The sequence below is a fragment of the Hyla sarda genome, chromosome 2, assembly GCF_029499605.1.
Source record: "Hyla sarda isolate aHylSar1 chromosome 2, aHylSar1.hap1, whole genome shotgun sequence".
Taxonomy (NCBI): domain Eukaryota; kingdom Metazoa; phylum Chordata; class Amphibia; order Anura; family Hylidae; genus Hyla; species Hyla sarda.
The window spans coordinates 250569244-250594240 of record NC_079190.1 but is presented as its reverse complement, the minus strand read 5'-3'; the positions used below and the strand labels follow the sequence as shown (position 1 = coordinate 250594240).

Here is a 24997-nt window from a genome sequence, read left to right as displayed (position 1 = left end):
CACAGACACACAATGCAAAGACTAAGTGAACTTCTCTCCTTTTTATCTGCTTTCAGGTGTGATTTTTATATTACCCACACCTCTTACTTGCCCCCAGGTGAGTTTAAACGAGCATAACATACTTGAAACAATCTTTTTTTTTCCACAATTTTGAAAGGGTGCCAATAATTTTGTCCAGACCATTTTTGGAGTTTGGTGTGACATTATGTCCAATTTGCTTTTATTTTTTCTCCCTTTTTTTGTTTAGTTCCAATACACACAAAGGGAATAAACATGTGTACAGCAAAAAATGTTTTACTGCAATCTTTTTCTGTGAGAAATACTTCATTTTCTTGAAAATGTTCAAGGGTGCCAACATTTATGGCCATGATTGTATACAGTCATGGCCGTAAATGTTGGCACCCCTGAAATTTTTCAAGAAAATGAAGTATTTCTCACAGAAAATTATTGCAGTAACACATGTTTTGCTATACACATGTTTATTCCCTTTGTGTGTATTGGAACTAAACCAAAAATACTGAGGAAAAAAAGCAAATAGGACATAATGTCACACCAAACTCTAAAAATGGGCTGGACAAAATTATTGGCACCCTTATGTTAATATTTGGTTGAACACCTTTTGTAAAAAAAATATAACTGAAATCAGTCGCAATCAATAAGCTTCTTACACCTCTCAGCCAGAATGTTGGACCAATCTTCCTTTGCAAACTGCTCGAGGCCTCTCTTATTGGAAGGGCTCCTTTTCCCAACAGCAATATTAAAATCTCTCCACAGGTGTTCAATGGGATTTAGATCTGGACTCATTGCTGCCACTTCAGAACTCTCCAGCGCTTTGTTGCCATCCATTTCTGGGTGCTTTTTGACATATGTTTTGGGGTCATTGTCCTGCTAGAAGACCCAAGATCTCAGATGCAAATCCAGCTTTCTGACACTGGGCTGTACAGTGCGACCCATAATCCATTGGTAATCCTCAGATTTCATGATGCCTTGCACACATTCAAGGCACCCAGTGCCAGAGGCAGCAAAACAACCCCAAAACATAACTGCACCCCCACCATATTTCACTGTAGGTACTGTGTTCTTTTCTTTGTAGGCCTCAATCCGTTTACGGTAAACAGTAGAATGATGTGCTTTACCAAAAAGCTCTATCTTGGTCTCATCTTTCCACAAGACGTTTTCCCAGAAGGATTTTGGCTTACTCAAGTTCATTTTGGCAAAATTGAGTCTTGCTTTTTTATGTCTCTGTGTCAGCAGTGGGGTCCTCCTAGGGCTCCTGCCATACCATTTCATTTCATTTAAATGTTGACAGATAGTTCGCGCTGACACTGATGCTCCCTGAGCCTGCAGGACAGCTTGAATATCTTTGGAACTTGTTTGGGGCTGCTTATCCACCATCCAGACTATTCTGCATTTACACCTTTCATCAATTTTTCTCTTCCATCCACACCCACAGAGGATAGCTACAGTTCCATGGGTTGCAAACTTCTTGATAATGTTGCACAATGTGAACAAAGGCAAATCTACATCTCTGAAGATGGTCTTGTAACCTTGAGATTGTTGATATTTTTCCACAATTTTGGTTCTAAAGTCCTCAGACAGTTCTCTTCTCCTCCTTTCTGTTGTCCATGCTTAGTGTGGCACACACACAATGCAAAGATTAAGTGAACTTCTCTCCTTTTTATCTGCTTTCAGGTGTGGTTTTTATATTGCCCACACTTGTTACTTGCCCCAGGTGAGTTTAAAGGAGCATCACATGCTTGAAACAATCTTATTTTTCCACAATTTTGAAAGGGTGGCAATAATTTTGTTCAGCCCATTTTTGGAGTTTGTTGTGACATTATGTCCAATTTGCTGATTTGCAAAGGGAATAAACATGTGTATAGCAAAAAAAAAAAAAAAATGTGTTACTGCAATCCTTTTCTGTGAGAAATATTTTATTTTCCTGTAAAAATTTCAGGGGTGCCAACATTTACAGCCATGACTGTAAATGTTGGCACCCCTGAAATTTTTCAATAAAGCACTCCCTATGGACTATACAGCAGCTAATAAGTACTGGAAGGATTATTATTTTTTTTTTCAAATAGAAATAATTTACAAATCTGTAATGATAAATATATCTTCCCAAGCAAGTATTTATAAATAATGCACCGTTGCAGAGCTAATCAGGCGAATGCAGCAAAATGAGCCATCCTGAGTCCACTCTGTCTCGGCTTTCTTACCCTAACTGCTTCTGAACCCCACCCTCTGAGACAGAGATTATGTGACTTTTATGCTGTCTATGGGGCCTGGCTTGCAGTTCTATCTCTGAGTCCATGTAAGCCACACCCCCTAGAAGCATCTGCACAAAAGAAAGATCTGATAACTCTGAGGGAGCTTAGAGGCAGCAGAAATATTTAGCTGAGCAGAGGAGAGACAGAAGAGGATGCTGTGTTTGGAAGAAGTGTCAAATGTAAGGAAAGCAGGAGAGATCTTGATGTGTGATGATACAAACTGTGTCTGAAGCAAAGCTATGTGTGTTAGTGTTTGTGTCTCTTATGAGGTAGAGCTGTGTGTGTGTCTCTTATGAAGCAGAGCTGTGTGTGTGTCTTATGAAGCAGAGCAGTGTGTGTTTCTTATGAAGCAGAGCTGTGTGTGTCTCATGAAGCAGAGCTGTGTGTGTGTGTATCTTATAAAGTAGAGCTATGTGTGTGTGTCTTATGAAGCAGAGCAGTGTGTGTTTCTTATGAAGCAGAGCTGTGTGTGTCTCATGAAGCAGAGCTGTGTGTGTGTCTATCTTATAAAGTAGAGCTATGTGTGTGTGTCTTATGAAGCAGAGCAGTGTGTGTTTCTTATGAGCAGAGCTGTGTGTGTCTCATGAAGCAGAGCTGTGTGTGTGTGTATCTTATAAAGTAGAGCTATGTGTGTGTGTCTTATGAAACAGAGCAGTGTGTGTCTCTTATGAAGCAGAGCTGTGTGTGTGTGTATCTTATAAAGTAGAGCTATGTGTGTGTGTCTTATGAAACAGAGCAGTGTGTGTCTCTTATGAAGCAGAGCTATAGTCAGCTACGTTTTCTCCAAGACCTGGACCACACTACCTCCGAGGCTGGGATCTCTGAGCCTGCAACTTGCTCTTTGGCCTGACTTACTGCATCTCTCTGGTAAGCCAGGCCTCCTTTACAAAGTAATTCCCAACCAGTGTGCCTCTAGCTGTTGCAAAACTACAACTCCCAGCATGCCCGGACAGCCTCTGGTTGCCTGGGCATGCTGAGAGTTTTAGTTTTGCAACAGCTGGAGGCCCCCTGGTTGGGAAACACTGATTATAAATAATATATATGTATATATCAAATATATCTAATGCAATACGCACAGTTATTTTTATGAAAAAAATACATATGTGTGTACATGTATTTTTATTCAAATATATATGTGTGTATATGTAATGTATATATATACAATCTATACATATATATTATGTTTTAGTAGAGCTTTATTGGGGAGATATATCTCTGTTTATCTATATATATATATATATATATATATATATATATATATGCTGTAAGGATTCCTCCCTGGGGATAGCTCTGGGATCGTCCTTGACACCGCCACGGGAAAGGTTTCCTCTCAATAAACTGGCAAACAACAGTTCTTGATGCAAGTCTGGCACCTTGCCAGCTTTATTAGACAGGTTGCAGGAAAAATTAAACATAATGCAGGAACAAAACCCTAGACCGTCTGGTCACTAACTAAACAGATCAGCCAGCATGCCCTGACTAACAACTGGTGAGCTTCTCTTGGCCAGTTAAACTTATGCCTCCTGCAACCTTCTAATCATGTTTCACACCACTCTTTGGGGCCACTCACAGCTCGGGCTGTGTGTTCCTCAGCAGGACCCCTGTCTCTCCCCTACAGTCAGCTTGCTGTTTCCTAGGAAGAGCCACAACTATTGTGTCTCTCTTCTTTTTAAAGACACTTCCCTTTTCTGCTTCCTCATTAATTAGGCCACAGGTTGAGGTCTCTCCAGGGTGAGCCAGGGAAATACACCCTTTCCTTGCCACAGTGTCACAATGCACACTATATACTTTTATATATATATAGATATATATAGATATACATTGTGGCAGTGTGGCAAGGAAAGGGTATATTTCCCTTGCTAACTCTGGAGAATCCACCTGTGGCCTGATTAATGAGGTATCAGGAAGGGGAAGTGTGTTTAAAAGGAAAGGAAACAGAATAGTTGGGGCTCTCCCTGGGAAGCAGCATGTTGCTGTAGGGGGAGACACTCGGGCCCTGTTGAGTAAGCACACAGCTGGAATCTGTGAGTGGCCCCAAGTAACAGTGTGAACTGTGAGTAAAACAGGTTGCAGGGGCACATGTTTTATGCTGGCTGAGGGTAGCTCACCAGTAAGTAGTTAGGGCATGCTTACATGTGTAGTCAGTGACCAGAAGGTCTAGTACTTTGGTTTGTTCCTGAGTTATGTTTTGTTTTACCTGCAAACTGTGTAAATAAGGCTGGCGAGGTGCCAGACTTGTATGCAGAACGGTTGTCTTGCGAGTTATTGCGAGGAAACGTGTCCCGTGGCAAGAGACCAGGACGATCCCAGAGCTAATAATTTCACAATATATATATATACAGTCATTGCCATAAATGTTGGCACCCCTAAAACTTTTCAAGAAAATTAAGTATTTCTCACAGAAAAGGATTGCAGTAACACCTGATTTGCTATACACGTTTATTTCCTATGTGTGTATTGGAACTAAACTAAAAAGGGGAGGGAAAAAAGCAAGTTGGACATAATGTAACACCAAACTCCAAAAATGAACAAAATTATTGGCACCCATTAAGATTTATGGACAAATAAGACTGTTTCAAGCATGTGATGCTCCTTTAAACTCACCTGGAACAAGTAACAGGTGTGGGCAATATAAAAATCACACCAGAAACCAGATAAAAAGGAGAGACGTTCACTTAGTCTTTGCATTATGTGTCTGAGTGTGCCACACTAAGCATGGACAACAGAAAGAGGAGAAGAGAACTGTCTGAGGACTTGAGAACCAAAATTGTGGGAAAATATCAACAATCTCAAGGTTGCAAGTCCATCTCCAGAGATGTAGATTTGCCTTTGTCCACAGTGCGCAACATTAACAAGTTGGCAACCCATGGCACTGTAGCTAATCTCCCTGGGCGTGGACGGAAGATAAAAATTAATGAAAGGTGTAAACGCAGGATAGTCCGGATGATGGATAAGCAGCCCCAAACAAGTTCCAAAGATATTTAAGCTGTCCTGTATGCTCAGGGAGCCTCAGTGTCAGCGCGAACCATCCATCGACATTTAAATGAAATGCTATGGCAGGAGACCAAGGAGGACCCCACTGCTGACACAGAGACATAAAAAGCAAGACTACATTTTGCCAAAATAAACCTGAGTAAGCCAAAATCCTTCTGGGAAAATGTCTTGTGGACAGATGAGACCAAGATAGAGCTTTTTGGTAAAGCACATCATTCTACTGTTTACCGAAAACGAAATGAGGTCTACAAAGAAAAGAACACAGTACCTACAGTGAAATATGGTGGAGGTTCAATGTTTTGGGGTTGTTTTGCTGCCTCTGACACTGGGTGCCTTGAATGTGTGCAAGGCATCATGAAATCTGAGGATTACCAATGGATTTTGTGTCACACTGTACAGCCCAGTGTCAGAAAGCTGGGTTTGCGTCTAAGATCTTGGGTCTTCCAGCAGGTCAATGACCCCAAACATATGTCCAAAAGCACCCAGAAATGGATGGCAACAAAGCGCTGGAGAGTCCTGAAGTGGCAGCAAAAAGTCCAGATCTAAATCCCATTGAACACCTGTGGAGAGATCTTAAAATTGCTGTTCCAATAAGAAAGACCTGGAGCAGTTTGCAAAGGAAGAGTGGTCCAACATTCCGGCTGAGAGGTGTGTCAGTTATTTTTTCCAAAGGGTGTGCAACCAAATATTAAGTTAACCTGTTAAGGTGTTTAAAACGGGGTCAAGCCGTGACCCCACATCACACCGGGTCAGTCCCGGCTGCTATTCATAGCCGGGACTATGGGCTAACAGTGCGCGGCACCGATCGTTGTGCCGTGCGCTATTAACCCTTCAGACGCGGTGATCAAAGTTGACCGCCGCGTCTGAAAGTGAAAGTAAATGCTTCCCGGCAGCTCAGTCGGGCTGATCGGGACATCGCGATAAAATCGCGATGTCCCGATCAGCTAGGACGCGAGCGGAGACCCCCTTACCTTGCTCCATCGCGTCCGATCTGGGTTTGATTGCTCCAAGCCTGAGCTACAGGCTTGAGCAATCGAGCCCCTATCTCGCTGATCTATGCAAAGCTATGGCTTTGCAGGGATCAGAGTAAAAGATCAGTGTGTGCAGTGCTATAGCCCCCTATGGGAGCTATAGCACTGCAAAAAAAAAAAGGGGGGAAAAAAGTTAACCCCTTCTCTAATAAAAGTTTGAATCACCCCCCTTTTCCCCATAAAAAAAAAAACGGTGTAAATGAAAATAAAAATAAACATGTCGTATCGCCCCGTGTGGAAATGTCCGAACTATAAAAATATATAGCTAATTAAACCGCACGGTCAATTGCGTACGCACAAAAAAATTCCAAATTCCAACACAGTGTATTTTTGGTCACTTTTTATATCATGAAAAAATGAATAAAAAGCGATCAAAAAGTCCGATCAATATAAAAATGGTACCGATACATACTTCAGAACACGGCACCAAAAATGAGCCCCATACCGGCCTGTACGCAGAAAAATAAAAAAGTTATAGGGGTTAGAAGATGAGAATTTTTAACGTATACATTTTCCTGCATGTAGTTATGATTTTTTTCAGACGTAAGACAATATCCAACCTATATAAGTAGGGTATCATTTTAACCGCATGGACCTACAGAATAAAGATAAGGTGTCATTTTTACCAAAAAATGCACTGCGTAGAAACGGAAGCCCCCAAAAGTTACAAAATGAAATTTTTTCTTCAATTTTGTCGCACAATGAATTTGTTTTCCGTTTCGCCGTGGATTTTTTGGTAAAATGACTAATGTCACTGCAAAGTAGAATTGGTGGCGCAAAAAATAAGCCATCATATGGAATTTTATGTGCAAAATTTAAAGCGTTATGATTTTTAGAAGGTGATGAGGAAAAAATGAAAATGCAAAAATTGAAAAATCCTGCGTCCTTAAGGGGTTAAGGGTGCCAATAATTTTGTCCAGCCCATTTTTGGAGTTTGGTGTGACATTATGCCCAATTTGATATTTTTCCTCCCTTTTTTGTTTTAGTTCCAATACATACAAAAGGAATAAACATGTGTATAGCAAAACATGTGTTACTGCAATCCTTTTCTGTCAGAAATACTTCATATCCTTGAAAAACTTCAGGGGTGCCAACATTTACGGCCATGACTATATATATATTGTGTATATATATATATATATATATATAAATAGAGCAGGAAAGCAGCACTCCGGGGTAGGAAAAAGTGTTAGGGTGCCTACTGTGTCGGGTCTAGGTTGGGGACCCCTCCAAACACAGAAAAATTAAATAAACAGTGGCACACCAGGTGTCAGCAAAAAATAAAATGTGATTTATTTCAGAGACGTGTAGGCAACGTTTCAGCTGGCTCACCCAGCCATTTTCAAGCAACAAATGACTCACAGTGATACATATAAATAGGGTATACAATCATTGGTGTCAATAAATTAATTAAGTGTATAAACAAAGGTAAAAAGTACATGAATCATAATAAATATATTTATAAAACAGTGTTTAGGATGCACATACATAAAGAATACATGGTCTGGAACACCGATCACGTTCAGATATGGATCCGCATAGATAATATAAAAGTGTGTATTGTAATAATAAAGTGGTTGTGCACAGGTGAATATTAAAATCATCATCAACTGGGCGGGGAGATGAGTCCACTCACCAAGAAGTATACAACAGTGGCCACGAGGACGCCATTGCCAAGGGAGACAGCACACGCCAGCAAAGAGGAACCGGAAACGACAACTCCAATGGAGTGTCATGTGATCCTGCGTGTCACGCGCGTTGGCGCATGCGCAGGGCCAAGAGCTTAGACACCGTCAACCATCTTGGTTATGGGCACACCCACACACATACTCGTAGGGAGCACAGCAATCTTCGGTGCGCGATCCAGCGCAAGGTGTGGCCAGGTGGAGGGCGGAGCCCCGTCCCCATCTAGCGAACCTGTACCTCCTATTCTCCAAAGCATCAGTGTCCCTGATGAGCTGGGTTTCGGGGGCGCTATTGGCACCATATGAAGAAGTGCAGCCTTTTTCCTTCTGTGTTCTTCGGGTGGCTTTCATATGCGTTGGTGGTTGGGTGATAAGATGTAGAAGCGGTTCTTGCTGTAGAGGCGTGTGCTGTTATTAAAAAAAGTGTATAGAAATTCGTGAGTGTATCCCATCTCCAGTGTCCAGTGATCTGAAATAGAGTAGAAAAAAGAATAAATAAAAACAAAGTATGTAGTCAAGAATACAGAGGGGTAGCAAGCAGAAGTTGGGCCAATACAATTATACATTATAAATTTCCTGTGTTACATGAAAATCTACATTCAGGCCAGAGGGTTTTAAAGTATTAAGTTCATAAATCCATTTTAGTTCCTTGCGTTTGAGTATAGCCACTCTATTCCCGCCCCACTTAGGTACCGGTACATGATCTATAAGCATAAATTTAAGATCCTTCTCACTATGTCCTAATTCTACAAAGTGGCTTGGGACTGGTAAATCAGTTCTCTTTTTGCGGATGGAATAACGGTGTTGATTCAATCTAGTCTTAGCATCTAATGTAGTTTCACCTACATATATAAGGTTGCAGGGACATTGTAGAATATATATTACATGGTTGGAGTTACAGGTGAGATAATAACGGTTATTGTACTTTTTACCAGTTCGTGGGTGTGTAAACTCTTTTCCCTTCATCATGTATGTACAATTTACACAAGTGCAGCATGGGTAAGAGCCCTTACTTGCTACTGTCAAGTATCGTTGTTTGGGTTTGTTGAGGGAGACATCAGACTTGACTAGTTTGTCTTTCAAATTGGTCGCTCTACGATAAGATAGAAGTGGAGGGTTAGTCATTTCTGGTATATGTGGCAATCCAGTGCGTAAGATCTGCCAGTGTTTCCTCACAATACATGCAATTTTCTGGGACACGTCAGAATAGGTAGTTACAAAGGCAATTCTATTTTCTTGTTTCTTATTTGTGTTAGTCTGAAGTAATTTATGTCTGTCTAAATTTCGTACTTTATTCTTACAAGTGGTTAATAGAGATCGTGGATAACCTCTATCCCTGAAGTTAGTACACATGCGGTCTAATGCATCATCAATGTTGTCCTCATTACTCACAATTCTTTTAACTCGCATCATCTGACTCGTCGGGAGTGATCGTAACATACTACTCTATTTCAGATCACTGGACACTGGAGATGGGATACACTCACGAATTTCTATACACTTTTTTTAATAACAGCACACGCCTCTACAGCAAGAACCGCTTCTACATCTTATCACCCAACCACCAACGCATATGAAAGCCACCCGAAGAACACAGAAGGAAAAAGGCTGCACTTCTTCATATGGTGCCAATAGCGCCCCCGAAACCCAGCTCATCAGGGACACTGATGCTTTGGAGAATAGGAGGTACAGGTTCGCTAGATGGGGACGGGGCTCCGCCCTCCACCTGGCCACACCTTGCGCTGGATCGCGCACCGAAGATTGCTGTGCTCCCTACGAGTATGTGTGTGGGTGTGCCCATAACCAAGATGGTTGACGGTGTCTAAGCTCTTGGCCCTGCGCATGCGCCAACGCGCGTGACACGCAGGATCACATGACACTCCATTGGAGTTGTCGTTTCCGGTTCCTCTTTGCTGGCGTGTGCTGTCTCCCTTGGCAATGGCGTCCTCGTGGCCACTGTTGTATACTTCTTGGTGAGTGGACTCATCTCCCCGCCCAGTTGATGATGATTTTAATATTCACCTGTGCACAACCACTTTATTATTACAATACACACTTTTATATTATCTATGCGGATCCATATCTGAACGTGATCGGTGTTCCAGACCATGTATTCTTTATGTATGTGCATCCTAAACACTGTTTTATAAATATATTTATTATGATTCATGTACTTTTTACCTTTGTTTATACACTTAATTAATTTATTGACACCAATGATTGTATACCCTATTTATATGTATCACTGTGAGTCATTTGTTGCTTGAAAATGGCTGGGTGAGCCAGCTGAAACGTTGCCTACACGTCTCTGAAATAAATCACATTTTATTTTTTGCTGACACCTGGTGTGCCACTGTTTATTTAATTTTTCTGTGTTTGGAGGGGTCCCCAACCTAGACCCGACACAGTAGGCACCCTAACACTTTTTCCTACCCCGGAGTGCTGCTTTCCTGCTCTATTTATTCTTTGGTTTACGAGCCTGCACCCATTTGTTTATTTTTGACCATGGAACCTACTACTATCACACCATCGGATTCTCCTACAGCGGCTTCTAACGTGTTTTCGTATACGGAGGGCGATGCAACCAGAATTATGGGCCTTCTAGATGGTAATCCTTCATTTCTACATACTCCATCCACTATTGATCTACAGAGAAGGTATGAGGCGGAATCTAAACGTTTACTCTCATTAGAATTACATCTGACTACACTTGCTGAATATTTTAAACATCAACGCATACCACGAGGAATGCGGATACAACCACACGATAATTCTTTTTCACATGATGTGGATTTTCGTGCTAGATATGAACAGATCTCAAATAAGTATTCATTGGATCTTATATTATTACAACTTGAATTTCTGCAACGTGATGTGGGGGTTTCCAAGAAAAAATTATTGGACTTGGACTTTGCATTAAAAGAACATCTATTAACTGTTGATTACGAGAAACTGGTGTGTAAACAAGAGACTTTCCTAACAAAATTTAGAAGTGAACAGGAGGATTCAAAGAGACTTAAATGGGCACGTGACTCTGGCGATTATGATAATGGCAAAGTGTATAGGTGGGGCACACCCACAATACAGAACAAAAGACCTGTCAATAGGAGGATGCGGGATGGCAATAGACAGACTGATAAAAATGTGGATAAAAATGCTGATATCTCTGCTGTTCCTTCTACAGACCATGCTGATTTTTTAGGCACCAGAGACTCATTCGCCACAAACGTACCAGAAGAGGAGGGCGGAGACACAAACGGATTTGCCCGGACCAGGGGACAGCGAACTGCAACCAACAACAAAACTGTGCCGCCCAAACAGAATTCATCAAGGAAAATAACAAAAAATTAGTGGTAAATATCTCTTCCACTACTCTCACTGATGATCAATTGAAATTGTTGGCTAAGGGACTCAATTTTTGCCCTGCACAAATGCCTGAATGGTTTCAGCTTGAGCTTGACCTATTACAGTTGGTTAGAAAGCTGAAGCTGAAACTATGGTTTTCCAATCAACCTGTGAATGATGTTTGCGATTTATCTGAACCCCAGGCTACTAATGCATTTCAATTTTCAGACCTAGGGATTAAATCCCCGAGTGATTTTGTACCTAATGTTAATTCTCCGTTGATTGATGCTTTTCACACACTGGTCAGGAAAGATATAGAGAAACTTAAACATGAGGAGTTATCTTTGGCACATCCCAACATGACACATAATGAATTGGTGGCACTTAATGGACTGATCCATGACCACAACCTCATCGTCAAACCTGCCGACAAAGGAGGTGGGGTTGTGGTCATGGATCGATCCAAGTACATTCAGGAGGCTAACAGACAATTAAGCGATACGAACATTTACCAACCTCTCAACTCAGACCCCAAATGGCAATTAGGCCGTGAAATTGAACAGACAGTACATCTGGCATTTGAGAAGGGACTCATTGACAAATCACTTTTAGAGTACCTGATTGTTAAACACCCGATCACTCCACAATTATACTTACTGCCAAAAATACACAAGACCCTCTGTGACCCGCCGGGCAGACCAATTGTGTCTGGTCGGGGGTCTTTAACAAGTCATATATCAATCTTCCTAGATAAAATACTCAGACCATATGTGTATACTGCCAAATCCTACATTCGAGACACTGGGGATTTATTGACAAAAATAGACACACTTATCATTCCTGAAGGCACTATATTGGCATCTTTTGACATAGTGAGCCTGTATACCTCCATCCCGCACGATGGGGGTATGCAGGCTGTGGGTTCTTTCATCCAAGATGACCTGGGCCCTGATCAATGCTCCCTAATTTTGGAACTACTTGAAACAGTGTTGACTAAAAACTATTTTGTATTTAACGACGCATTTTACATCCAAGTAAATGGCACCGCTATGGGCACGAACGTGGCGCCCACTTACGCCAACATGTTCGTGGCCCATATGGAAGAAACCATGATCTATGTATCTCCCCACTTCAGCCACGTGCTGAAGTGGTGGAGATACATAGATGACATTCTACTGATTTGGACCGGCACAGTTGACGAATTACATTCATTTCACAAATTTTTGAATTCCTTGGTTACTAGCATAGAATTTACTCTGACCCTTTCCACGACTCAGGTACAATTCTTAGACACTACCATTAGTGTTAACAACAAGACGCTCATCACGGACATTTACACTAAACCGACAGATGTGAATTCCATATTACGCTACGATAGCCAACACTCACGTAGTATGTTACGATCACTCCCGACGAGTCAGATGATGCGAGTTAAAAGAATTGTGAGTAATGAGGACAACATTGATGATGCATTAGACCGCATGTGTACTAACTTCAGGGATAGAGGTTATCCACGATCTCTATTAACCACTTGTAAGAATAAAGTACGAAATTTAGACAGACATAAATTACTTCAGACTAACACAAATAAGAAACAAGAAAATAGAATTGCCTTTGTAACTACCTATTCTGACGTGTCCCAGAAAATTGCATGTATTGTGAGGAAACACTGGCAGATCTTACGCACTGGATTGCCACATATACCAGAAATGACTAACCCTCCACTTCTATCTTATCGTAGAGCGACCAATTTGAAAGACAAACTAGTCAAGTCTGATGTCTCCCTCAACAAACCCAAACAACGATACTTGATAGTAGCAAGTAAGGGCTCTTACCCATGCTGCACTTGTGTAAATTGTACATACATGATGAAGGGAAAAGAGTTTACACACCCACGAACTGGTAAAAAGTACAATAACCGTTATTATCTCACCTGTAACTCCAACCATGTAATATATATTCTACAATGTCCCTGCAACCTTATATATGTAGGTGAAACTACATTAGATGCTAAGACTAGATTGAATCAACACCGTTATTCCATCCGCAAAAAGAGAACTGATTTACCAGTCCCAAGCCACTTTGTAGAATTAGGACATAGTGAGAAGGATCTTAAATTTATGCTTATAGATCATGTACCGGTACCTAAGTGGGGCGGGAATAGAGTGGCTATACTCAAACGCAAGGAACTAAAATGGATTTATGAACTTAATACTTTAAAACCCTCTGGCCTGAATGTAGATTTTCATGTAACACAGGAAATTTATAATGTATAATTGTATTGGCCCAACTTCTGCTTGCTACCCCTCTGTATTCTTGACTACATACTTTGTTTTTATTTATTCTTTTTTCTACTCTATTTCAGATCACTGGACACTGGAGATGGGATACACTCACGAATTTCTATACACTTTTTTTAATAACAGCACACGCCTCTACAGCAAGAACCGCTTCTACATCTTATCACCCAACCACCAACGCATATGAAAGCCACCCGAAGAACACAGAAGGAAAAAGGCTGCACTTCTTCATATGGTGCCAATAGCGCCCCCGAAACCCAGCTCATCAGGGACACTGATGCTTTGGAGAATAGGAGGTACAGGTTCGCTAGATGGGGACGGGGCTCCGCCCTCCACCTGGCCACACCTTGCGCTGGATCGCGCACCGAAGATTGCTGTGCTCCCTACGAGTATGTGTGTGGGTGTGCCCATAACCAAGATGGTTGACGGTGTCTAAGCTCTTGGCCCTGCGCATGCGCCAACGCGCGTGACACGCAGGATCACATGACACTCCATTGGAGTTGTCGTTTCCGGTTCCTCTTTGCTGGCGTGTGCTGTCTCCCTTGGCAATGGCGTCCTCGTGGCCACTGTTGTATACTTCTTGGTGAGTGGACTCATCTCCCCGCCCAGTTGATGATGATTTTAATATTCACCTGTGCACAACCACTTTATTATTACAATACACACTTTTATATTATCTATGCGGATCCATATCTGAACGTGATCGGTGTTCCAGACCATGTATTCTTTATGTATGTGCATCCTAAACACTGTTTTATAAATATATTTATTATGATTCATGTACTTTTTACCTTTGTTTACACACTTAATTAATTTATTGACACCAATGATTGTATACCCTATTTATATGTATCACTGTGAGTCATTTGTTGCTTGAAAATGGCTGGGTGAGCCAGCTGAAACGTTGCCTACACGTCTCTGAAATAAATCACATTTTATTTTTTGCTGACACCTGGTGTGCCACTGTTTATTTAATTTTTCTATATATATATATATATATATATATATACACACACAGTGGTCAAAATAGTATTTAGTCAGCCACCAATTGTGCACGTTCCCCCACTTAACCCCTTAAAGCGTACCCGTCAGATCACTCAAAAAAACAAAACTGTTATATGTTGCGCAGTATCTCATCCTGATCATGTACATGTACTTTGTATGTGTCTGTGACCTACATTTCTCTCAGAATTAGCTTTATTTCTGAAATACCTTAATTTTATCTACCAGAAGCAGAGGGGTGGGTACTCATTGTGATAGCCACTCCCCCTCCCTCTCCTCAGTCCAGTGCTTCCCAACCAGGGTGCCTCCAGCTGTTGCAAAACTACAGCTCCCAGCATGCCCACACATCATTTGGCTGTGCAGGCATGCTGGGAGTTTTAGTTTTGAAACAGCATGAGGATATGATTGTAGTCCCCCTTTATTACACACACACACACACACACACTAGGTTCATATATTCTAACACATACACAATAGACACACTGATATACACACATACACATATATCCACACACACACACACACACACACATGCTTGGACACTTACTTTTTCATCTGCAATCATAGGCGTGCGCACGGGGTGTGCCGGGTGTGCCTGGGCACACCCTAATCAAGCCCAGGCTCACTAGGTCATTTTATTCAGGGCCTGGGCCCCGGATGTCAGCTGCCCCGGCTTTTTTTTAAATCTTCCTCCATTTTTTAAATATATTTATAAAACAGTGGGGCCGCTCTGGCGCGGGCGTGCAGAAGGGGACCCCGCTCAGGGCAGGTCCTCCGGTCCCAAGTTCATTAGGCCAGGCCGGGGACACTGCTACTTTAGGAGTAGCACCCTTCCGTGCGCAGGCACGCCCCCCTGCCCCAGCTGCTCCGAGCAGGACGGAAGCTCGGAGCTTAAACCACTGCAGAAGGCAGCAGCCAGGAGTGACCAGCAGCCAGGCGTGACCAGGAGCCGCCCAACGTGATCTACAGCCCGCCCAACGTGATCTACAGCCCGCCCGATGTCATCTGCAGCCCGGAAAGGTAAAAAGGGCGGTGGGGTGGGGGGGTTGTTGGGGTCAGGGATCAAAAGATTGTGAAGGGGGGGTCTGTGGAGGGACAGTCACAGAACAGTGCGAAGAAGTGGTGGCAGAGGGAGCTGGGAAGGGGTAAATGTACAGGAGGAGGGGCAGGGGGCAGAGGAGTCTAAAGTAGGGTGCCACCTGGCCGTTATTTATATACCCAATCCACCAACTCCCAGAAGGTTGCACCATATACTATACCAGTGTTTCCCAACCAGAGTGCCTCGAGCTGTTGCAAAACTACAACTCCCAGCATGCCCGGACAGCTGTTGGCTGTCCGGGCATGCTGGGAGTTGCAGTTTTGCAACAGCTGGAGGCACCTCTGGTTGGGAAACACTGACCCATACTATATTCTACTATATAGTCCAACATGCTGGGAGTTGTAGTCTTCGTTTGGGGCAGCTGCTGAGCCACAGGCTGTATCAAGGCATGCTGGGAGTTGTAGTTAGTAACTAACTGCAACTCCAGAATTTAATCAAAAAGACAAAAGAAAGCAATCAAAAGGTCCCATCGAAACAAAAATGGAACCGTTAAAAAAACACAGATCGGGGCGCAAAAAAATGACCCTCATACAGGACGTATAAGGAGAAATAAAAAAAAGTTATAGGGGTCAGAATAGGAGAAAATATCCCCCGCATATGTGTATCCTGTGATGTCACGCATATATAATTAATTGTGTGTATAAATGTGTGCTAATCCATAGGTGGCAGCCTGTTTATTTTTTAGTGCAAGCCGATATTTTATTGGAACGTAATAAAAGGTATATTTTATTGTATGGAAGGTCCCTATTCAAATCAGTGTCTATATTATTAATGTACTGGGAGACCCATCATTTTAACCTGAAAAGTGTTATTTACTACCTGCCAATCTAGCTAACAACCTACCTACCTGGTTTCCTAATTCCCTGGCTATCTAACTACCTGGCTACCTACATAGCAAGCTGGCTACCTGACTACCTACCTGGCTATCTAGCAACCTGAATATCTACCTACCTAACTATCCATCTACCTAACTACCTGGCTACCTACCTAGCTTTCTATCTATCTAGCAACCTAACTACATGGCTACCTAGCTAGCTAACAACCTACCTAGCTAATTGCCTACCTGGCTACCTAGCTAGCTACCCACCTATGTTGCTAATAACCAATCTTGCTACCTACCTAGCTATCTACCTAGCAACCTAACTACCTACCTGTATGGCTATCTACTTAGCTAGCTAACAATCTACCTAGACACTTAACAAGCTATCTAGCTAACAACCAACCTAGCTATGAACATACCTAGCTACTGTCATAGTTGCAACCTACCCATGTAGCTAGCTACCTACTTACCTACCTATCTAGCTAGCTAACAACCTACCTACTTTCAGACGTATTTATCTAATGAGGGGGTCTATGGTGGGGGATAGGCCTACTTAATGGGGTACCTACTATTCCTTATTATGAGAGGGCAATGCACTGGAAAAATGCAAAGTCAAACATGTTTTTCCTGCAGATGCTTAAGAGATGGTTTTTACCTGGAAGAAGTTGACATGTCAATCTGATCCAGATGCACAAGAAAAGGAAAGAGGACATCGCTGATCAGAAATGATGTTACCTGTGAGTCCCTAGATGTAACTATAATCCCCTATATGGTATACAGATCCTGTGTACAGCTGGTATCTACCTTTATATGATCCTTATATGAATTATTATTCTGAAGGCACTGGCTGGATCTTGTGAAATATTTGGAGCCCAACACACATGTAGCAAACTAGATATAACTAAAGACTCTGTTTGGCTGCAAAATAGAAGGTGTATGGGCATGTGATACCCCCTTTAAAAATTCCCCTGAGGAAGGCGCTACACCAATAGGGGCGCCAGAAACGCATTGGGAATAGTGTGGGTTCAATAGGGGTTCTACTCTCCTGGGTAAACCTAGGAGATAACCTATGATATTAACAGTGTCTTTCTACCAAACAGTGTCGCATTGGTGGCACTGTACCCAGCTGATCAAACTACTCATCACTATCACGTGATTTTAAATTTTATCAGGACATTAATAAATGTTAAGTTTTATTTAGCACCTCCCCTACCACTATTTTTTTTTTTTTCTCACATAGTGTTCTACCTTTGTTTATATTGCGGGGAGTACCACCTAGTGGGCCAGTACCAGGCATTATTACCAATTGGTACACATTATATTTCTATGGTATACAGGTTTGCAACAAAGTCCAAGACCACAGCACCAAAAATTTTAAACTGATAGGTGCAAAAGAGCTGTAGTTTATTGGTTCCCCAAAAGTTTTTTTTGAGGAACCAATAAATAATAGCTCTTTTTTTCCAATTTTGGTGCTGTGGTTTTGGACTTTCTTACATGTTTGGTATCCGGATTGGCTATCTGGATGACTACGGGGACAATGGATTTATCTAGTGCTGTCTTATCTGTTTATGTATGTGTGCACGCAAGCAAGAGTGTATTTGTGTGTTTGTATATGTGTGTGTGTATGTATCTGTATGTATGTATATATATATATATATATATATATACACGCATACGTGCGGCGTGAGTTTGTGCTTTAGGGTGCACACCCTAATGCAATAGGCTGCGCATGCCTATGTCTGCAATGTTTCTGCCTCTCTCATTGATGTCTGCTGTGTGAGAGATGGCAGCAGGCTTCCTGCGCCTCCCCCTCCCCTTCTCTTCACATGAGTCTCTGCAGTGTGTACAGCCCCTCCCCCCTCCAAAACGTCCCAGAGTCCAGGACGAAGCAGTGTTCACAGAAGCAGTGAATGCATTCCAGGAGGCAGAGGGGGCAGTTCTTTGACTGGCTTTTTCACTATGAAATACTGAAAATTTTCTAATGAAAGCAATTGCAAAACCTATTGTTTTTGCATGCTTTACAACATATTAAAAGTTTTTATATCTGACAGTGCCTATTTAAGGACTAAGCATTTTTCAGTTTTTGCAATTTCGTTTTTTCCTCCTTACCTTTTAAAAATCATAACCCTTTCAATTTTCCACCTAAAAATCCATATTATGGCTTATTTTTTGTGACACCAATTTTGCAGTGACATTAGTCATCTTACACAAAAATCCAAGGCGAAAAGGGAAAAAAAAAACATTCTGCGACAAAATTGAAGAAAAAATGCCATTTTGTAACTTTTGGGGGCTTCCGTTTCTACGCAGTGCATTTTTCGGTAAAAATGACACCTTATCGTTATTCTGTAGGTCCATACGGTTAAAATGATACCCTACTTACATATGTTTGAATTTGTCGTACTTCTGGAAAAAATCGTAACTACATGCAGGAAAATTTATATGTAAAAAAATTTCCTTTTCTGACCCCTATATCTTTTTTATTTTTCCGTGTACGGGGCGGTTTGCGGTGGCGGTGTCAGACAGGTGAATGGACAGGAACGCCGAGGGCCTCAGCTTGCAGGTAACAGCTGTGTCGTACTTCCGTACTTCGTCAGACCATAACGCCCACTGGCGAGGCCCAGGTTAAATACCTGGATGGCAGGAGCTACAAGCTTGTAGCATCACCAAAACATATACAGTGCACTAGTGAATTAAAATAGATTAAAACCAAAGTTACGCTGGTAGATAATGCTATGCCAAGCAATACAATTTAAACAAATATATATACTTAAATCTAATTTATCATTTAAGCCTAATTTTTTGTATTTCCCAAATATGATCGATAATACGAGGTGAGCCTTTTTTTATCCTAATTGAATAGAGATGCTCTTGGAATCTAGTATGCATCGGACGTGTGGTGCTTCCGATGTAAAATTGTCCGCACCCACACTTAAGTCTGTACCCCACATAAATTTACAGCAAATAAAGTCTTTACACTGTACATAAATACCCCCAATATTAACAGATTTATTGCATAGCAAAGAAGGGCACCATTTACAGGCTCCACATTTGTGGTTGCCTTTTAAAGCTAACCAATTTTTATTGTTTATTTCTGTATTCTGGGAGGAGATGTATTTACTAAATATAAGTGTGTCTCCTAAATTATTCACTCTTCTGTATGCTATTCTAGGATTTTGGCTCACTATGTTAGATAAGGCTGGGTCATTTTGAACTAGAAACCAATGTTTTTTAATTATTTTATTTATAGTAGTAGACATGGAACTATATTTAAATGAGAACGTGAATCTTTCGGATTCCAGATCTTTGCTGACTGTATGCAATTTTGATTTTTTAAAAGACTTATTAAGAAGTGCATTTCTATCTTGTGACTCCGCCCGATTAAAGGCATTATCCAAGACTTTCTGAGGGTACCCCCTATTTTTAAGTCTAGAGGCCAATTCTCCTGCTTTTTGTTTAAAGTCGGAGTCAGTACTATTGATTCTTTTGAGTCTCAACATCTGTCCATACGGTATAGCCGATTTCACATGCTCCGGATGGTAACTACTGTAATGTAGGAGTGAATTACCCACAGTGGGTTTCCTATATCCAGTAGCTACCAACCCATCATTGCCAACTGAAACCAAAACATCCAAAAATTCCAGATGTGACATACTGGTGATATATGTAAATTTTAAGTTCATGTTGTTTAAAGAAATGTGGTGGACGAAATCTATAAAGTCTGACTCTGACCCCGACCAGACAATAAAAATATCGTCCACAAATCTTGTGTACCCCTTAATATACCGTAAAAAGGGATTGGAACCTGAAAACACAAAATCCTTTTCCAAACATGCCACAAGTAAATTTGCCAAGGTACATGCCACCGGAATGCCCATGGCAACTCCAGAGGTTTGTCTGTACCATACTTCATCAAAAATGAACACATTATTAGTGAGGATCAGTCAGTGCTTCACAGACGTAATGTAATAAGGGGTACAGTGAACATTTATGCCCCACAGGTGTCTTGACAGATTTTTGGAACAGTGGTCCAGGAAAATGCTAAATTTTATTTTTCATTTGCACAGCCCACTGTTCCAAAGATCTGTCAAAAGCCAGTGGGTTGTAAATGTTCACTGCACCCCTTATTAAATTCTGTGAGGGGTGTAGTCTCCAAAATGGGGTCACATGTGGGGGGTCCACTGTTCTGGCACCACGGGGGGCTTTGTAAACACACATGGCCTCCCACTTCTATTCCAATCAAATTCTCTCTCACCAAAAGCTCAATGGCACTCCTCCTCTTCTGAGCATTGTAATTTGCCCGCAGAGCACCTTAAATTTTCACATCCAACTTTAACAAAAAGTCATCAAACACCTGTGAGGTGATAAGGCTCACTGTACCCCTTGTTACGTTCCCTGAGGGGTGTAGTTTCCAAAATAGTATGCCATGTGTTTTTTTTTTTTTTGCTGTTCTGGCACCATAGGGGCTTACTAAATGCGACCCCCCCCCCCCCTCCCAAATAATCATTTCAGCAAAATTTGCTTTCCAAAAGCCAAATGTGACTTCTTCTCTTCTGAGCATTGTAGTGCGCCAACAGAGCACTTGACGTCCACACATGGGGTATTTCCATACTCAGAAGAGATGGGGTTACAAATTTTGGGGGGCATTTTCTCCTATAACTCTTTGTAAAAATGTAAAATTTGGGGGAAAACCAGCATTTTAGTGAACAAAAAAATTCATTTACACATCCGACTTTAACGAAAAGTCGTCAAGCACCTGTGGGATGTTAAGGCTCAGCGGACCCCTTGTTACGTTCCTTGCGGGGTGTAGTTTCCAAAATATTATGCCATGTTGTTTTTCTTTTTGCTGTTCTGGCACCATAGGGGCTTCCTAAATGTGACATGCCCACCAAAAGCAACTTCAGAAAAACTGACACACAGAGCACTTGACATCCACATATGAGGTATTTCCATACTCGAGAGAAATTGGGTTACACATTTTTTTTTCTCCTATTACCCCTAGTAAACATTCAAAAACTGGGTCTACAAGAACATGCGAGTATAAAAAAGGAAGATTTTGAATTTTCTCCTTTATCTTGCTGCTATTCCTGTGAAACACCTAAAGGGTTAACACACTTTCTGAATGTCATTTTGAATACTTTCGGGGTGCAGTTTTTATAATGGGGTAATTTATGGGGTATTTCTAATATGAAGGCCCCTCAAATCCACTTCAAAACTGAACTGGTCCCTGAAAAATTCTGATTTTGAAAATTTTGTGGAAAATTGGGAAATTGCTGCTGAGCTTTGAAGCCCTCTGATGTCTTCCAAAAGTAAAAACATGTCAACTTCATGATGCAAATATAAAGTAGACATATTGTATATGTGAATCAATATATAATTTATTTGGAATACCCATTTTCCTTACAAGCAGAGAGTTTCAAAGTTAGAAAAATGCTAAATTTTCTAAATTTTCATGAAATTTTGGGATTTTTCACCAAGAAAGGATGCAAGTAATGATGAAAATTTACCACTGTGTTAAAGTAAAGTATATCACGAAAAAACTATCTTGGAATCAGAATAATCGGTAAAAGCATCCCAGAGTTATTAATGCATAAAGTGGTCAGAATTGCAAAAAACATCCTTAAGGTGAAAAAGAGCTCAGTCTTTAAGGGGTTAAAGGTGTGTTTGGGGTCATTATAATGTTGGAATCCTGCTCTGCAGCCCAGTCTCCAAAGTAAGGGGATCATGCTGTGCTTAAGTATGCTACAGTACACATACACATTCATGTTTCCCTCAATAAATTGTAGCTTCCTAGTCCCATGTATACAGGCATACACATCTGCAGAGATTAATCACAGGTGGGGGCGATGGCAAAAATAGTATAAATGACTATACGAAAGCTTTTTCTAGCTGGCTCTTAAAACATACTATAATTTGTTTATGTCTGCCAGAAGCTATATTTCCTTTATTTTGATAGGAGATGCTACCCTTTAACATCATTGAAACATTCACAATAAACAGAAAATCTTATACTTTGGCATTTCGCCAATCATCAGCATGTTGTATCATCAGTATTTTATGCTTACTTGCCAAGCAAGTATGTTTCGCAAATGTCTAAGCCATTGATAACCTGGGTTTGATACTACAAAGAGGCACAACTGCAAATTCACATGCCTGAAACAGTAGTAAACTAACCATTCTTTAAAGGCAACACTTGACCTTATTTAACTTAGCTTTTCTAACTGAAGATTTAGGCTGGGTTCACGTACAGTCCAATTTGAAGATGATCATGAGTGATAAGATTTACGTGAAATGATAGTAGGTGGAGTATAGCCTAGGTAGAAAGAGCTATCTTTCAGCAGAACATGGCTTAACAACAATATCACAAGTAAGAAAGTTATATGAAATCATTGGGATGATATTTCCTGTTCCATTTTCATGGTTCCCACTATTGCAAATATTAACCATGTGTATTTCTGTGCAAATATTAAATCTTGTCTACTATTTGATATATGAGAAAAATATGCTTTTAAGTTTTGAAATTCTTTAGAACCCCACTAATGCAGAATGAACCTTAGAGTTTGTCCCATTCCAATAGAAAAGGAGCCACACATGCTCCTCATTCCCCATGAGTCTTTTGCAGATATGGAAATTGCTGACAGAGCAAGCATGGCCATGTATCTCTCCCACAGTACTTAAAGATGCACAAAAGAAAGGAAAAAAGGGATACACGCTCCTAGTGTAATATGTCAAACAATAGGCAATAAGATGATAAGTGAATTTAGACTCACCATATGGGGTTGTGCTAAAAGCACAACACCTCAGTAGACATCTGGTAAATGTGATGCTTGGATCTGCAGCCGTGGTTTATCCGAAGTCAGCAGTGCCGGTCCAGAAGGAAAATGCTCAGAAATTGACAAAATTTAAAGGACATCTGTAGTGCAAAATAACTTATCCCCTATCCGAAGGATAGGGGATAAGTTATAGATCGCGGGGGGTCCGAGTTCTGGGGCCCCCCGTGATCTTCGGTACGGGGCCACGGCAATATACAGGAAAGGGGGCGTTCTGTCCCCGCATGACGCGGCGGCCGACATGCCCCCTCCATGAAACCCATAGAGATACATGGAGAGGGAGTGTCTGCCGCGGCTTTCTGCTGGGGACGAAATTTCACTTCCGGCAGACTGCTGCGGCCCCGTCCAGAAGATCCCGGGGGGCCCCAGCGCTCGGACCCCCCGCGATCTATAACTTATCCCCTATCCTTTGGATAGGGGATAAGTTATTTTGCGCTGGAGTACTCCTTTAAGTTTCTAGGCGCTGATCAAATGAAGTAAGTAGGTGCGGACACAGAAATATTGTCCAAAAAAAGGCATTTGTTTGCACAGAGCAACGCGTTTCCGGTCCGTAATGGAACCTTCGTCAGGCAGGTGCATGATTTGGCAGGTGAGGAGTTGCACCTGCCTGACGAAGGGTCCATTACAGACCGGAAACGTGTTGCTCTGTGCAAATAAATGCCTTTTTTGGACAATATTTCTGTGTCCGCACCTACCTACTTCATTTGATCAGCGCCTAGAAGCTAACATTTTGTTTATTTCTGAACAGTATTTAAAGAGGATGTCTGCACAAGTGTGATGTCCTAATGTCCAAATCCCCATCACAGGTCAGAATCCTAAGACATATCCATGCCTGAAGAATGCTATTTCAGATATTTACTCACAGACAGATCCTCTAAAGTAAACATTTGATCTGGTGATGTATCAATCTCAATCAGCCCCTTGTGTGTGAGCTTTATCTTCTGCTGATGTTGATTTAGTTCCTTCTCTGCTTTCTCAATGATCTCCAAAGACTAGAACAAAGAGGGACAGGCGTTAGAATATAAATAAACAAATGCTGTATTAGTATATTTCCTTTAAATTAAAGTAGATATCAGTTAAAATAGCTCACATGCAGCCTCTCTTGGTTTCTCCAATCTGTTAGCTCTTGCCGAGCCATTTCTGTAGGGCTCATCTGAACAAGACGTTGTGGAATGATATTTCCAAGTACCACATGTTGAAAAAAAGCCTAAAAAAGTATATATAAAAGTATATATAAAAGTAAAGATGGGCAAAAATGTATGAAGACATCTACAAATTACAGCTACAGGCATACCATTGTACATTCATAGACATTTATATGGAGTTGGTCCCATTTTCACAGTTATAACAGCTTCTCCTCTTGTGGGAAGACTTTCTACATGATTTGAGTGTGTGGAAATTTTTGCCCATTAGTCAAAAAGACCATCTGTGAGCTTAGACACTGATGTTGGGTGAGAAGGCCTGGCTTGCAACCTAATTTAGTTGATGTTCTAGAAATGTTCTTTGGGGTTCAGGTCAGGGCTCTGTGTGGTCCAGTCAAGGCCTTCCACACTAAAAACAACTAACCCTTTATGGACCATGTTGTGTGCACTGCTGCTCAGTCAAGCTGGAACAGAAAGGGCTT

At 41.4% G+C, this 24997-nt stretch overlaps 1 protein-coding gene across 9 annotated transcripts in view; it reads right to left on the bottom strand.

Annotated features, from left to right (window-relative positions):
• The window catches only part of SPOCD1 (SPOC domain containing 1), a 249628-nt gene that overhangs the window by 66980 nt on the left and 157651 nt on the right, over positions 1-24997 (bottom strand). For all 9 annotated transcript variants that reach the window (XM_056556955.1, XM_056556956.1, XM_056556954.1 and 6 more), the window contains 2 exons: positions 24464-24580; positions 24237-24365 (listed from right to left, as the gene is read on the bottom strand). In XM_056556955.1, coding sequence (XP_056412930.1) covers positions 24237-24365; positions 24464-24580 — 246 coding nt within the window. The remainder of the gene's footprint in view (positions 1-24236; positions 24366-24463; positions 24581-24997) is intronic.